This window comes from Fringilla coelebs, assembly GCF_963513975.1.
Source record: "Fringilla coelebs genome assembly, chromosome: 9".
Taxonomy (NCBI): domain Eukaryota; kingdom Metazoa; phylum Chordata; class Aves; order Passeriformes; family Fringillidae; genus Fringilla; species Fringilla coelebs.
Window position 1 is genome coordinate 11,072,561 of NC_140067.1, and position 15,863 is coordinate 11,088,423.

A 15,863-nucleotide genomic window follows, 5' to 3' on the forward strand; every position below is an offset into this window, starting at 1 on the left:
AAACAGAAGGAGAAATGGCTCTGTCCTCTTGTTTTCTTGGCTCAATATAAGCAAAAGCTCTTCCAGGTGCTTGGTCCTGCCCAGCATGGTTGAAGGCAGCGCTGGGAGAGCAGCTGGTGTAGCAGGTTTGTGCTGGGGGAAGAGGGTGATAGTTGTGTGCTGATGAAGCAGATGGCAAATTGTTTCCAACTGTTTTGGTAGAGCAGTGCTCAGGGCTGGATGTGTGTCAAGGCTTCTGTTGTGAAAGTGACTCCACCCTGTCAAAAAATGGTTGGGGTGGAGTGTGGGTGTGGGCTGGGCCCTGGGCTACCTGCCCAGGAAGAACTGCTTTTCAGAAATTATGGGGATTTGAGGTATGGCAGAGCAGGGAAGAGAAACTTTGGAAACTTGAGTGCTTGAGAAACAGCAGGTTTTTTCTCTCTGAACCTGCCAAAGCAAAAACTGCTGCTATCTGTGAATGCCCCTGCATTCTGGATCTGGTGCACAATGTAGCTTGGTCAGAGGAAGGTTGCTGTCTTGCTTTTGCTGCAGAAGTGCATCTTTGCCTGGCTGGGCTCTGTTATCTTTCCAGCTGTCTCATTCTTGTGTCCCTTCAGTGCTGTTGGGGTGTAGGGCTGCCTTGCCCATCACCCCATGACTGGGGCCCTCTTGAGCAGAGGGCAGCCTGGGTGCTGACTCAAGCCTGGGAAGAAGAGTGGGGAGGCAGCTGGGCAGCATGTGGGTAGGAGGAATGTGTTAGATCAGCAGCCTCCAGATGCTGAGTTTCACTGTAGGTTTGGTTGTGGGGTGGGAGGGCTTTGGTGGATGTCCAGATAATGCTGTGGAGCAGAGCTTGGTGTGAGAGAGTTCTTGTGATCTGATCTGGGCTGCTGTACACCTCAAGGCCATGCTCTGAAATGTAGGAAAGCATCTGCAAGTGCCCTGAACTGGTGTGACTAATATGCCTAAACTGCACACAGCCATAACCCTCTTCTACAGCACTCAATGTCCTTGTATGTAAGAAGTCAAGCAGTGTTCTCCCAGTTGTTGATGCTTCTCTGCAAGTAAAGGCTTAGATGAGAATTTGTTCTTGTCCATGCTGAAGTGGTGTGTAGCATTAGTTCAGTGCTCAGAAGTCACCACATCAGGAGCTGTAGGTGATGGTCCAGCTGACCTGGACCTTTTCCTGTCAAGCCTCCTTCTCCCCTCCAACTGGCTCCTGCTAAAGACAGGACTGTCTTTGCTTTTGCCCAAAATAGTAACAATGCTTTAAACTACTTATGCTTGGTATTTTAGAATGGGCTGTTCCCTGCATGTGCTCTGCTCTCCCTTCCTCCAATTGTTCCTGTTAGCTGTGCTCCTCTATGGGCTGGCCATGGCACTTGGTAATTAATATGCTGTCATGCTGTGAACTGAATTCACACCTTATAGGGCTGTGTTTACTGGGCCTGCTGGATCAGTGCCCACTTCCTTCCCCTGCTCCTCCTCTCTCCAGGACTGTAAGAGACCAACATGGGGTCAAAGACCCTGCAATATCATTACCCTCTAGTAATGCTCAGAGGTCCTGCAAGGGCTATGTAATGCACAGCATCTGGGTGTGGAGCATGTGCTAAGGAGAAAGAAAGAGTCTGTGAGAGAAAGCTGAGCTGCTCTTACATGGAAGTGAAATAATTACAGCAACTTTTTGGCATATAAACTTTCCTTCCAGGTCAGGGACCAGAGAAGGCCTAATCAGCTGTGGCCCTACAGGGCAAGTCTCTGCTAACTCCCAGCACCAAAGTGCAGGGGTGTGGGGCAGGGCTCCTACAGCAGCAGCACCGCTCTGTGGAAGAGCCCAACCTTGCATCTGGGTTCCTTCCTGCTTCCCCATTAGAGACAGCTGTGGCCCTAGGATTTGTGTCTGAAGAGGGAGAGCTCCTTCCTTGGACCGCCTGTGGTCTTTCCCAAGTGACCAAATGGGGATGCACCAGCAGCACTGCTCCGAAGGTGCTGGTCTCAGTTGCTGTTTTTTTGAGACTGTGCCCCCCATATCAGCTTTGTGTGTTGGGGGGGGGGGGGGGGGGGGGGGAATGTGGGGTGCTCTGGTGGGTGGGGTTAAACCCTCACTAGCCTTGGCAGAGCACAAGTTGGAACCTTTGAAGGTTCCAGCTGGTGTAATGCTCAGGAGGCAGAGCTGGTGCTAGGCACAGTGTGGTACTGTGCTGAGGGGAAGGTTAAAACAGTTAATAATCCACCCTCAGCTAATCACTGAGGGCTGATGGGAGGCACAGTCTAGGTGGAGCTGCTTTGTGCAGGCCAAGGTGCTTATCAGCTGTGCAGTGCCCCCAGCAGCCCCTGGCAGTGCTGGTGCAGCTGAAGGACAGGCTTGATGGGTCTGGTGCAGCCCTACAACCTCAGACACTGTGGCTCCACCATGCAAAGAAGCATGGCTGAGACGGCTGTTGGTCAGGTAAGGGCTCAAATATGTTTCCTGCAACTTGCTCCAGCACACTGCAGCCTGGAAAAAAAGGCATTTTTCTAAGTGTAGGGGAGTTAAGCTCCAATAAATGTCAGCTGAGCCCTGGTACCTGCTCCCCTGCATGAAGCCTCAAGTGAGGCACCAGGGCTTCTTGTCAGCAGGAGGGGAAGACAGATCAGAGTAGTTGGAAGAATACATGACTGAAGGCTGAGCACAGGGTTGGTGGTGCTTTGCGTGGCTCCTGCATGACATCCAGGCTGGCTGTGGCAGTGTAAACTAACCTTTTGTTTTGCATCAGGATTTATGCCAGTGAGAGCCCTGTTGTAGCCTTTGGGATGATTACAGCTGTTGCTGCATGCTTCTCCCCCTCCTTTTTTTTTCTAATAGCTATTCTACTCCAGTGCCGTAAGCAGGCAATGCTGGCTGCCTGTAGCTAACAAGACAGACTGAGGTCTGCCTGCAGAGCCACAGTAAGTCCCTGTGGTTGTGAGACAGGACAGGACAACACAAACTGAGGCCACAGCATGCTGTGCTTTCAGTTGGGCTTGTGGTGGAGCTGCTGTGTTTATAGTCAGCATCTAGATGGGGCAGGCGACCTATCTGTCTTAGCGGGGACAGAAACAAGTACAGCCCCCTGCACAGCATCCTTTCTGCTAGGCTGTGCTAGGCTCAGGGGCCTGTAAACTAGCCCTTAAGACCTAGGTCTCCACCCCTTGCCCAGATCCCCAGCCTCAGGGAGAAGGACTCGGGTAGAGAGCCATGGCCTTTTCATCCATTGGACTCCATTAAGAAAAAGTCAAGTTAAGCAGTTTATTAACATTTAAAATACTGTACAGTGTGTAAACCAAATATCCCCCTCCCCACAACAACCCAGTGCTGTCAGCGGATGCTCTGGTGAATAATACTGCTTTTGGCACTGTTTGCCTTCTCTTTCTCCTTCTTCTTTATGGGGTCCATCTCAAAGCAGCGCCAGAGCCGTAGTGTTTCATCAGCAGCAGCTGAGGCCACTGTTGTACCATCAGGGCTCATGGTCAGGTTCAGGATTCGGGCAGTATGACCTGAGGAGAAGGAGGAGTGTGCAATCAGGGCTGAGCTGATCCGCACATGCCCCTTTACTCCTGTATGCTCCCATGAGCCCTGCCAGCATGATTTCAGACCAGGAGCATACACTTGGAGTAATGGTATTTCTTCCACAGCCTGTGGGCATGCTTTACTCCTAGCAGCATGCCCCTGAATACTGTCCTGTATCAGTGATGCTGCAGGCTCAAACCAAGGAGTGTGGCTGCCTTCAACCTCTAACAGCCCCCCCCCTCCAGGCCCCATCCGCCTACCTTGCAGCTCTGCAACCTTGGTCATTGTTGGATACTTCCATATTACCAGCTGATTCTGTGCAAAGCCATGGCCTGAAACAAACTCCTTGTAGTTTGTTGACCATAGGATAGAACAGACCTGAAAAGAGGCAGTAACACAGGTAAGATGAGGTGCTTGTGCTGATGCTCACCGCTCGAAGGTGAGCATGATCCCTCTCCTTCCCCATGCCTCTGAGCCTGAGGAGCCAGCAGCTCTGTGTAGGTGTGCTGCCAGGTGTTTGTCTCTAAGCTGATGTTCATCTCTCACCTGGGAATGGGCATCAACAGTACTGAGGCAGGCGCCAGAACACACGTTCCAGATGCGGATATGTCTGTCACTAGTGCCACCTCCAGTGGCCAGAACATTCATCTGCCATGGGCACCACGCCACAGCCTGAGAGAGAGGAGTTCATTTTAAGACATACAAGAGGTGACCTGCACCCAGCCAATGCTGCATGTCTGCCTTCCACACAGATATCTGCCTGTGGGAGCCCTGTGCTCACCTTGACAGCACCCTGGTGCTGAGTGAAGGTCTGTACAGGAGCAAAGTCTCCACCCCCACCTTGGGTGCATGGCCAGATGTTCACCAGATTGTCATTGCCACCACTGGCCAGGTAGCGGCCATCTAGAGACCATTTGAGTCCGCACACCTCCTGTGTGTGGCCAGTGAGGGTGGCCACGTGATGCTCAGCTACTCGGACATCATGGTGATGGATGTGCCCAGTCCGTGCACCACTGCAGAGAGAAGAGAAGGCTTGCAGGGTCAGGCTGCACATTTTCACCCAAATCCTTTTTTGTTGTTGCAAGACTGCTATACCTGCCACTGGATTTCAACCAGTCTTACCAGTAACTGGTAATTGGTCTGTTGGTGTGAGTGAAACGCCCACACAAGCTCTTTACAACTTCAGCACAAATTGCAATACAGGAAAGAGGCCTTCTCCTCACAGTCCCAACAGATAAGGCTGAGTAAGAATCCCAAGCCAGGACAGAAACTTTTCTCTGCTATCCTTAACCCATACCACACATAGATTGAGGGATAGGAGTTTGCCACAATTGGAAACTGCCCTTGACCCACTGCTTTACCTGGAGAGGATGTAACTGTTCCAGCTGAGGGTTCCCACACGGGCACAATGGCTGGTCATGTTTCGGAGACGTTTCTGCTGCTGAATGTCCCATAGCTAGAAAGGCAAAGCAAAAAGTTCTTCGGAAGAAACCCACTCCTATTTCTATGCTCTAGAAACCTCACTGCACAGTAAGGAAACAGAGAAAATGTGTATCTCATGACTACAGCACAGGAGGTAACACTACTTATCACAAAACCCCCAAACCAAACCCTGCCTTGCACACTGCATTTGGCTGGGGAAGTTCCATCCCACACCAGGGAAAATAAGTCAGGTGCATGGCATCCTTCCTCTGCCAGCCAAGGTTTTGTCCCCAGGCCCCATAGTTCTGTCAATCCCTAGAAAACACCTCTAGTTTTACTCCTGCATTCACCTGGACCTCAGCACTACTTGTGCCAACAGCAAGGTAGTTTCCTTCTTTAATCCATGACACAGAGGAAATGTAAACATCTGGATGCTCCATCTGCAGCAGCTGAATAATCTCCCCAGTAGCGTGATTCCACAGATAAACAGAGTTGTCCAGAGCCACTGCTAGGAAGTTCTGGGAGCTCCAGTCTATGAGATTCAGATCTACAATTTGAAAGAGCAATGCAGGTCACACCATGCTTAGCTAGAGAGCCCAGCCCTTCACCAGTGCTGATGCAGCAGGTGTGGGTGCACATGTGCACACACACACATACAGGTGAGGGGCAGCCTTCTGAGTGTCACTATGCCCAGCTGCTGGGCTCAGGTACCCTGCTCCAAGGCATCTACACAGTACCCTAGACCACTGTCCCTCTAACACTACACAGGGACTCTCCAGAAGTGGTCTGTGCTAGCCTGGGTACATAAAATAATACAGACAGTCCAGTTACACTGTCCTAGGAACAGCAATCCAGTGCAGAATGTTCTGGATGCCTGTAGCCTACTTACAGTAGTCATTGCGGATCTCTGGTGCATCCAAGATCCGGTCTGGCATTGAGGGAATATATCTGCTATTCTTCCTGCTGGATCCAGGCGTCATTTTCTGACTGTAGAGCACTTTCAGGTTATTCTGATAGCCTGCGTGCAGAGGAACAGGTTTGTTAATCTGGGAGTTAGCGTTCTCCCAGCTGAGCGCTGCTCACCCAACTAGGAATCCCTTGGAGTGAAAATAAAGTCCTAAGAGAAACACTCACAAGAGTGCAGTGCACTAAAATCACTGGCAGTATGAACTGCTGAACAGGGGTGAGCTACAATTTCCTCATTCATGGAAACAAATTTAACAAACACTTGGGCTTTTGTATGCCATTATATTTAATGGCAGTTTAAGCTAGAAAGTGCACAGCAGAAAGTTTGATGCTCTTACAGACTTCATGAAGGTTTGGAACCTGCAGTATAGGTGAGCAACTGGCAGTCATAGCAACTTTCCTAAATAAATTCACTGTAACTGTTATGCCCTCCCTCAACCTCAGAAACCTTAAGAAAGGAGACTCCAGCCTGTACAGCTCTCAGAAACCAGTTGATTTCTCCTGTGACCACACACAGAGCCCTCTGCGTTGCTGTTCCCCTGACCCGATCTCTCCTGCTGATTCAGCTCACAGAGACCCTGTACCATACCTTCTGGAGCATTCTGTGGTTTTCCACTGAGGCGGAGGATCTTTGCCTCTTCTACATCAAAACCATTCAGATTCACTGCCCAGGCTTTCTGTTGCTCCTACAGAGACAAATCACCCTCAGTGCAATGCATTTAAAACAACTCCCACACTGCAATTTAAACAGACACCTAAGTCCCCTTCTCTTAGAATCTGAAGGTGTTCGATTGTGCTGCAAGGGTCAGCCACACACAGGGAGGTGAAGGCAGTTTTTCCTCAGATTTTCACTCATTGTCATACAATGGCAAATTCAGTGTCATTGCCAGTGGGAAAAGCCACGGCCACAAAGCGACCAAATGCTTCATAAACAGATTTCAGAACACAGTGTAAAACATTCCAGAAGTGTTCCCTCTGTAGACATTGTCCTAGAATAGCTACCACCAGCAGTTTCACTTTGCATAGGCTCACAGCTTTGTGTTTTTGTTGCCTGCCACATTTTAAAGCCTCATTAGTCAAAAGCTAAATTTTGCTACCAGAAGCAGCATAGGCTAGAATGCATGGCAGTCTGTACAGCTTCAATCTCATCCAAGGTCCTGAAGGCCAGGGCTGAAAGTAGTGATGGCTGGGGCTTCCCATGTGTCCACTCGATAGAACCTATAGTTCACTCCTCTCTAAAGGGGCAGGAAGGTTAAGTGGTTGTTGAAGTAATTGTAGCTTAGCAACATGCTCACCTTCTTGGTAGGGGATTCCTCAGCAGGGTCATTCTCTTTGGTTAGGAGGAAATTTGCCATCTCCATCTGCATAGCGCTGCGGTTGGGAATGTAGCGATCCCCCCCAGCCTTTGTGGGGGTGCTTTGAATTTTGGATCCAGATTTACCTGCATTCACATATGAAAATATTGTCTTACACTATTTAACAGCCTGTATTAGAGTTTTCACGAGAGCAAACCCAGCATTCTTCCACATCACACCCACCAGACAAGTAGGACTCTGAGATTTCATGCCACCCAGTCACAACTAACTTATATGTTCCTCCCTGCCACCAAGCTCTGGTAGGGACTGTCTGGAGCAACTCCTTGGGTCTAGTGCAACAACTCCAAAGTCCAGAGATAAGGGGAAGATACAAAAACACCGTTACAGGATGTAAAGCTGTCAGCTGATAGTCCCGCCCACACTTGTCCCAGCATGCAGCCGTGCCAGCAAGGCTCAGCTGGGCGATCAGCAGTTCGCCAGCCCCAGTGCTCAGAGCTCTGCCCCTCATGCTGGGAAGGAGGCGGGTGACTGTCAGGAGCACAGCCCCCCTCCTCCTGCCTGACCAGCAAGCCGGTAGGGCAGCGTGGCAGGGAGCCCAGAGTCCCATGGCTACAGACAAGCAGCGGGGTGAGGCTCCCGCGCTCAACCTCTGCCGCTGGTGGCCGGCGCTCACCGGGTGTCTTGGACGGCGTCTTGCTGGAGCTGTGGGAGCGATTGGACGGCTTCATGGGCGATACGCCGACGGGGCTGTGCCCGGGACCGCTCTCCTTGGCCTTGCGCTGCCATCGCGCAGGCGGCGCGTTCGGGATCGGCGTGTCCAGCTTCAGCAGCCCGTGCAGGTCCGCCTCGAACAGGAACTGCGCCATGGTCCTGCGGGCGGGCGGCGTTAGCCGTGCCCACCGGCCGGGCTGCAGCCTGCTCCGACAGGCCCCGCCGGTCTCCCCACCACCGGACCTTGCAAGCCCTCCGGCCGCCCGCCCCCACCACCGGACACCCCACCACTCTCCCCAACCGCTCCTCGGGACACTTTCCATCAGCCCACACGCCCTCCCTCCGCTCGTTGGGGGTCCTTTCTATCGGCCGACACCCCTTCTCTGGGGCTCTCTCCGATAAGCGACATTCTTCCTTCCTCTCGTCCGCCTCATCACAGCCTCCCCGCTCGGGACTGCGCCTCAAAGCCGCCTCCCCGGCCCTGTGGCACACTCACCTCCGCCGCGCCGCCACTGCTCGCCCACACCGCCTGCGCCGCGGCATTTTAAACGGCGCGCGGACGGCGCCCCGGTTGGCCGCTTCAAACCCAACGGCCGCGCGCTGCCAGGCGACGGCCGCGCGACGCAACGCGATTGGCTGAGCCGCCCTGCGGGGCGGGGCGCTCCGCGCGTGCTGCTGGGGCCGGGGGCGGGGCGTTCTTGCTGGGGCGGGGCGATCGGGGCCGAGGGCGGGGCGGCGCAGGAAGGAGCAGGCGGGTGCTCGGGGGGGACCAGACTTTATGGTGGGGTGGGGGCAGCCGGGGCTCCCCGCGGCTCCCAGCCGCTCATGAGCAGGTAGGACTGGTTGGCGATGTCGGTGCTGGACAGGCGGCCCCCGGCGTGCTCCGGCGGCGGGCCCGCCTCGCGCCGCGGGCCGGGCAGCACCTCCAGCAAGCAGGGCAGGACGGCCTCCTCCGGCGACTGCTTCTCGAATGTGCTGGCCTGGGGGAGTGGAAGGGTAGGGGCTGCCCTTCGAGCTGTCCCCGGGGGGCAGCTGAGCCGCCCTGCCCCACCTCCTCACCTGGCCGTGCTTGCTGCTTTCCTGGAGGAAGCTGCCCAGAGCACGGTGCAGGTCCGGAACCGGCGGCCAGAGTTTCTGCTTCACGTTGCTGGGTACGGAGGAAGGGGCATCGAAGGTACCCTCAGAAGGTGCTCTAATACCCCGTGCGAGGTGCCCAGTCTTGGTACTGGACCTCCCCCTCCTGCCCCTGGCACAGCCCTTTACCTGTAGAAGGAGGGGAAGGTGCACCGGAGCCCCAGGAGCACTGCTGAGAAGAGCAGCGGCACCACCGTAACGCTGGGGATGAGCCAGCCTGCATCGGAGGAGGAACGCTGGAACTATAGCCTTTCCCAGAGACCCCACCTCTGAGCCCTTCGCAGCACCCTGCCCGCTGCTCCCCACCCCCTTTCCAGCACTCTCCGTCTCTTGCCGTCAGCCGTGTGGCTCCTGTGGCCGCAGCCTCCAGCCCTGTCCCTTACCCGCATCAGCCATGGCATCAACAACAACAGGTTTGGACCAGGCGCTCCAGCTGCCCTGGTACCACGGCCCGCTGGGCCGGGCCCGCACCTGAGCGTGGTAGCGGGACCCTGGCCGCAGGTCCAGGACTTCTTTCGTAGCTGCTCGTGGAACCTGCAGGACCTGCGGGGCAGAGCCGAGCTGGAGGCACGGCTGCTGTGCGGTGGCACCCAGGGGCGGGCCCCGGTTTGCCCAACCCCGCGCTTGCCGTGTGTCAGCAGCGGAGGTGGGCAGCGCTGCTCGGGGTGTCCTGGCCTTACCTTCCAATCATGGCTGTTCTCCGTGGCATAGCGGACCTGGTAGTCCAGCTGCTCTGCCGGCAGCTCCAGGGGCGGCAGCCACTGCAGGCTCAGCCGGCCCTGAGACACTGTGGCCTGCACAAGCTGTGGGGCATCTGTAAGCACTGTTGGTGTTGGGGACAGGCATGTGTCGCTCCTGTGAAATGGGACATGGGACACTGTGTCCCCTGTGAGCCAGGCAGGGGCTGTGGTGGCACTGGGACTCACCAGCCTGGTGCAGCCAAAAGGGCTCCTTGAAGTAGCTGAGTGTGGGCAGCATGTTGGTCCTGGTGACATTCACCAGGACGGAGATGGCATTGCCAGCCTTGGGCTGGAAGGTGCAGGCATAGGTGCCCTGTGCTCCCCTGCTCACCTCCTCGCACTGTTGCCATGCATCTTCCCTGTGGAAGGAGTGGGGAGCCAGTCAGTCCCACCAAAGCATACCCACAGTCAGCATTCCTCCTGCACTTGCCCAGGAAAGCTACTGCTGCTTGTAGCCAGAGGTGCAGTGTGGCCAGGAGAGGTGGTGAGGAGGTATGGGATTGGTGGTGGTAGGGCAGGACAGAGCAGGACATGGACAAGGGGCCCAGTGTGGGATATTGGGACACAGCAGGACTAGTGGTCCCTGGGATGTGCCTGCCTGAGTGCCATCTGCCTGCCATGCCCCTTACCTTGTGCCAGCCCTGCTTGGAGGTGGTCGGTAGAAGAGCTGGTGGGAGCTGTGGGGCTCTGCAGGGTCCCAGCTCCACTTGCAGCACACGTGCCGCAGGTCGGGGGTACTGCAGCACAGCCCGATGTCTCCTGGGCAGGGCAGAGTCAGGGCAGGGAGAGGGGTGCTTCCCCTTGGCCCCCAAAACTTGGGAGTCGCACCTCGCCTACAACAGGACCCCCAACCCTGCAGCCCCAGGCGTGGGTGCCTCCCTGCTGTTCCTGCCAGCACCCCTGCAGAGGGGGTGGCTGCTCACCGGAGGAGTGGGGTGTCTCAGCAGGCAGTGCCTGCGACCAGGGCCCCCAGACACCATCCATGGAGGTACCGTCGGGCTTGCTGCGCACCTGGATGTGGTACCTCACTCCTGGCTGCACCTGGAGCACCACCCAAGTGTTGGCCTGCACCAGCCTCTGCAGGAGAGGAGCCAAGCTGAGGAGCAACTGCCGGCCCCAAACCCTCCTGCCCATCCCTGACCCCTCTGTTTACCTGCCCCAGTGCTGGGGAGGCTGCCCTGGGTGTGTGGGTGCTGACAATTGACTGAATGGAGGGGTCCCCAGGGTGCTGCCCACCAGGATTCAATGTGGTGCTGCAGGGCATCCCTGGGGAGCTGGCAGGGCAGCACCACACCTCGTAGAGGAAGAAGTTTGGGAAGTCAGCAAGTGGTGGCTGCCACGACACGCAGAGCTGCCCTGCAGCCCCAGCCCAGCGGGCTGTGATGTTCGCTGGGGGAGCAATGAGACCTGCACAGAACATGCCAGGCTGTTTGTCCTTCTGCAGCAGCCCTGGTCTGGGCAATGCCTGGTCCTGCTGGGGGACACGTGGAAGTGTCCCCCCAGGCTGCCTCTGTGCATGCAGGGCTCAGGGTGTTGCCAGCCCCCATGGCAGGAAGAAGGCCAGGGGACTCAGATCTGGGGACTGTCCTGTTGTCACAGGGCATTGCCCAGTGAAAGGGACTCACCCACTGCATCCACGCTGAGCTCCCGCCAATACTTTGTGCGGTTTGTGGTGGCATCCAGGATGCGGAGGTGGAGCTGGGTGAAGAGCCGCACGTCCTGGCTGGGGAAGACGCAGACGTGTCGCTTCCCGCCAGCCCCGCGGTGCCATGTGGAGACCATGCACGCTTTGGGCACATCCCTGAGGAACGGAGAGTGGGGTCTTGCAGCACCTCACACCTCCTGCCTTGGGCCAAGCTTGAGGAGAGGCAATGTGGGGCACAGCACTGAGACCTCGGTGTCACCAAGCTCCTTTCCTGTGCCATAATCCACTGCAGGGCACCATCCCCATGGGACTGAGGGACAGCCAAGCCCCCAGCCCTGCTGCAGGGTGTGCAGTGGCTGCTGTATAGCTTCTGTGGGCTCTCCATCTCTCCTTGCAGCTTGGAGCCACTGGGATGGCCCAGATAGCTGTGACACCCTGACCCTGCTGTTCTCTGTGCAGCAAGGAGGAGGCTGGGCTGTGTCCCCACCATCTCCTACCTGCTGTACCAGTAGTAGAAGTGGCACATCCCAGTTGTTGTCTCCTCCTCATCCCAGAAGCAGGTGAGGTCCTCGAAGGAGCGGGAGAAACAGAGGATGTCCTCGGACACGCCTGCTAGCAGTGCAGCATCTGGGAGGAGCCATGAAGGAGTCCCTGGGCACAAACCCGTCCCCATCTCACCTGCTTCCACCTCAGGCACGCGGGGCAACCTGAGCATGGCTGTGGCACAGGTGCTCTCCACCAGCTTGGCACACTGGGAAGGGCCATGGCACCCATGCTAGCTGCTGGCTTGCATGGGGGTCCTGGCTGGTGCAGGGCTCCTCCTGGCCCCACCACGCCCCCTCCTCAGTACACGAGGTCCTTGAGGACAAACAAACATCCCAAAATAGCCCTGCGGTCGGAGGGGAGCTCAGGGCCCAGCGATCAGGGGGAAGCACCCCTGCCCTGCTCATGCCGGAAGGTGCGCGGAAGTGAGATAAGGAGGAGCAGCACCCCAGGGAAAGGGAAAGGGCCTGGGGGCTGGTGTGGGAGCATGTGGTCCTGGGCAGGGGGGATGCCCAAACCCCTGCCCTGGGGGCGTGTCTGTCCCCCTCAGTAAGCTCCCTGTCATTACACGGACAAACTGCAGCATCATGCCCTGCAGGATCTCTATCTGGAGCACTGGTAGCTCTGCTGACATATGGTGTCTGCCCTTGTGGAAGAGGAGACAGCCCCAAGGTGCAGATGTGTGATGCACAGGTGTGGTCTTGCTGTCCCCAACATTGCTTCAGCAGTCCCTTCTCCCCCCACTCCCTCTGCCCTGCGACCTGGTCCAGCCCTCTTTCTCCTCCTCTTCTGCTGGCATTTGCTGCCTTCCCCAGGGGTAGCCCCCAGCTTTGGGACCCCACAACCCCAGTGCCAATGTCTGCTGTATTTGCTGAGTGTATCCATTCTCTGCTGCACCCCCCTGCACTGCCAGCTGAGCCCACCCTGGGCAAAGAATATGTCACAGTTCCCAAATATTGCCACCTTCTTGGTGTTCTTCTGCTTACTCTGTCCCTTCTCTTGCTCTGACCCCCCAGCCCCGTTTCTCATTTCCCTGCCCTGTGTTGCCTTCTTCCCCATGCCCATTGTCCCTTCTCTTCCACAGCCCCCCCACCTGTTCTTCTCTTTTTGTCCCCATTATACCACCCCAGGCCGCATGCTGGCTCCATGACCTCACCCAGCTCTGAGCACCAGGAGATGAAGTGGCCAGGTCCCAGCAGCTCAGTGCACGGGGACCCATGGCATCAGTGGGAGCCTTGGTCTTGTGGGCTCTCAGAGCATCTTTGCTGAGCACAGCCCATTTCTTAGGAAGGGCAGCTGCCCAGCTCTGCAGCCCACACCAGCCATGCCTGGGCAGTGCTGCCAAGCCAGCGGAGGGCTCAAGGCACAACGATTTTGCAGAGGCTGTGGGCAGAGTCCAACCCTGACCCTCGTCCCACTGCCCCTATGGGGGTGACTTAAAATGTGCTCCCAAGTCTGTCCTGGCCACAGACCTGGAGTGGGGCTGGAGAGACAAGCAGGAGATCAACAGGGTTTTATTCAATTAATGATTTTATGGTGTTACAGAAAGTTCTAAAGGGGCTAAAGAGGCGCTTAAAGAATGCATGATTTCATTCTGAAATGAGACAAAGTTGGGGAGTGGCTCTGGCAGCTGCAGTGCGTCAGACTGGGGCCAGCTATCGGCTGAGGATGTCCAGCAGGACAGTAAGATCATGACAGCAAGGCTGGTGCAGGAGCCCTGGGGTTAACCTAGAGGTGCCACTGCATTGCCCGTGGTGCAGAGCTGTGCCATCAGATGTTAACTTGGGTCTTGTTCAAACCCTTATCATGTCATAACTCTGAAAACTTCTGATGAGTGAGGAGCCCCTCTGCTACCTGAGCAGGACTGAGAGCGCCAGGCTGCCATCCTCAGGGGCAACCCATGGGCGGCCAAGCTCTGCTTGCAGAGAGCATGGACGTTCCTTTACTCCAAGCATCTCAGGGTGTCCCACAGGTGAGAAGCACGCTCCATTGCTCACCCTGAACACTCCCTGCACACCCTCCTGCAATGCCCCCTTCCCAGTCCCATAGATTTTGGCTGCTCTGAGGTGCTCACTCCCCACACCTGGCATTCTAGCTCCTCTCTGGCCCATCCTTTGGGGGAGAGAATAGCCCCAAGGACCTACCTTGGGATGTCACTGGCTCAGGGGCTGACGGTGGGCTGCAGAGGCTCAGCAGGATGGCAGGGAGCAGTGAGAGCTGCCAGCCCTGGCACAGGCAGGCTGCCATCCTGCAACCTGTGTGCCAGAGCCACACGTGCCAGGCTCGTCCCTTCCAGTGTCCTGGGAGCTGCTGCGGCTCCTCCAGGCGATACCTTTATCTGGGAAGTGGTGGCTGTGCAGCTCAGGAAGCCTGGCTGGGGGCTCCCCCCGCCCCATCACCAGCACTTCCCTGTGCCTGAAACCACAAGGCCACAGCCCCTCTGCCGCCGGCCGCAGTGCCAAGAGAGACTGCTCCTATCAGATAGGTGGCATGTCCTGCCCTTGTGGCTACTGGCATGCTGGGAGGATGGGGTAGGAAGAAAAACAACCCCCGAGAAACTAGGGAGGCCCCTGTGTGGGGCAGGGCAGGCTGTTGGGGCTGCTGCCACATGGCAGCATGGGATGTGGCACAGCTGATCTGCCTCCATCGTGTCCTGTGCTGCCTGGCACTGGTGTACTCCAGGTCTGCTCTGCCAGCAGCACCGTCTCTGGCTGTGCTGGGAGCAGAGCTGCAGGCACAGGGGGCCAAGCCCTCAGAGGTGCTAGTGGTGGTGGTGCAGGAGCAGGGCCACCACATGAGGTCTCACAGTCATGCTCAACCTCCTGCCAGTCCATTACTTCTGGTGCTGGAGGGTCTCCCACCCTGCCAGGGCACAGCTCTATTGCACAGCCCAGGGGGCACCAGCCAGGGCACAAGGAGCCACTGGCACATGTGTCCCCTGTGCACCAAGGCCAGGGTTTCTTCTTCAAGCCCGGCAGCTGAGGACAGCACTAGAGGCACTGGGGGGAGACTAATGCCAGCCCCAACTTGCCACAGACAAATTTTGTCAAAAAAAAGCAAAGACCTAGGTGTGAACAGGACTGGTGACACTGCCCCAGACACTGTTCCCAGCTGGGAGCAGGGGGGGTGCAGAAGAAGTGGCATGTGTCAGGCTGTTTGTGAGAGCCAGTCCCCATCACTGATTCACTGGGAACCACAGGGATGTGGCAGAGCAGCTGCTCACTAACAGCTGCAGTTCACACCAAAGAGCACTGGAGGCTAGAATGGAAAATCAGAATGGTATTGACAGGGTTCAGAGACCTTCTGGGGATAAAAGACACTTGCCCAGAAGGACAATGCAAATGTCCCTGTCTCCAGCAGGGATACCAGGTTCTACAGGAGCCACTCTTGCTTCTCGTGGGACTGCAGAAGATGGATAGACAGACAGCTGGATGGCATGTTCAGGGCTGAGCAAGCTGAAGTTAGCAGAGGTGAAGCCCGACCACTCTCGGGGTAACAAACAGCAGCAGTGCAGGTGAGGGACTGAAGCCTGGGACAGGAGCTCCTCTAGGAGGGTCAGGGCAGAGCTCAAGGGATGGACACGTGAGGCTCACCTTAGCAGCACAAGTTGGAGCAGGTGGGTCAAACACAGCTGTCACTGTGCCAGATGTGGGAAGTTACCTGATGGCTTGGCACAGTGCTGGGAGGTGCCAGCTGGCCAGGGTGGGAAGGGTGTGGAGTTGCACAGCTCCACAGGACCCAGCTGGATGAGCAGGCCCTTTAAAGACCAGCCAGCTGAGGGGAAGCTGCAGGAACAATTTTTAAGCATGCAAGAGGCACCTGCGCATAGGAAGGACATAGTCTGTTCCCCATATCCTTTTGGGGACAAGACCAAGTCT

The 15,863-nt window shown here is 56.5% G+C and overlaps 2 protein-coding genes across 2 annotated transcripts; both read right to left on the reverse strand.

The window, feature by feature from the left end:
- Window positions 1-3,316: 3,316 nt before the first annotated feature.
- On the reverse strand, window positions 3,317-8,078 carry CDC20 (cell division cycle 20; the record flags this gene model as incomplete). The annotated part of the gene is made up of 10 exons (XM_084211227.1): window positions 3,317-3,495; window positions 3,769-3,886; window positions 4,055-4,180; window positions 4,290-4,521; window positions 4,870-4,964; window positions 5,281-5,477; window positions 5,820-5,948; window positions 6,486-6,582; window positions 7,192-7,337; window positions 7,886-8,078. 10 exons carry the CDS (start codon window positions 8,076-8,078, stop codon window positions 3,317-3,319), a joined length of 1,512 nt encoding a protein of 503 aa, XP_084067353.1.
- Window positions 8,079-8,699: 621 nt separating this feature from the next.
- MPL (MPL proto-oncogene, thrombopoietin receptor) lies at window positions 8,700-14,381 on the reverse strand (the record flags this gene model as incomplete). Its single annotated transcript, XM_084211266.1, is given in 13 exon segments — window positions 8,700-8,903; window positions 8,983-9,070; window positions 9,187-9,274; window positions 9,441-9,600; window positions 9,738-9,880; window positions 9,984-10,156; window positions 10,427-10,556; window positions 10,721-10,874; window positions 10,951-11,204; window positions 11,423-11,598; window positions 11,940-12,069; window positions 14,130-14,276; window positions 14,279-14,381. Coding segments are annotated over 13 exon segments (1,950 nt in total).
- Window positions 14,382-15,863: the final 1,482 nt, after the last annotated feature.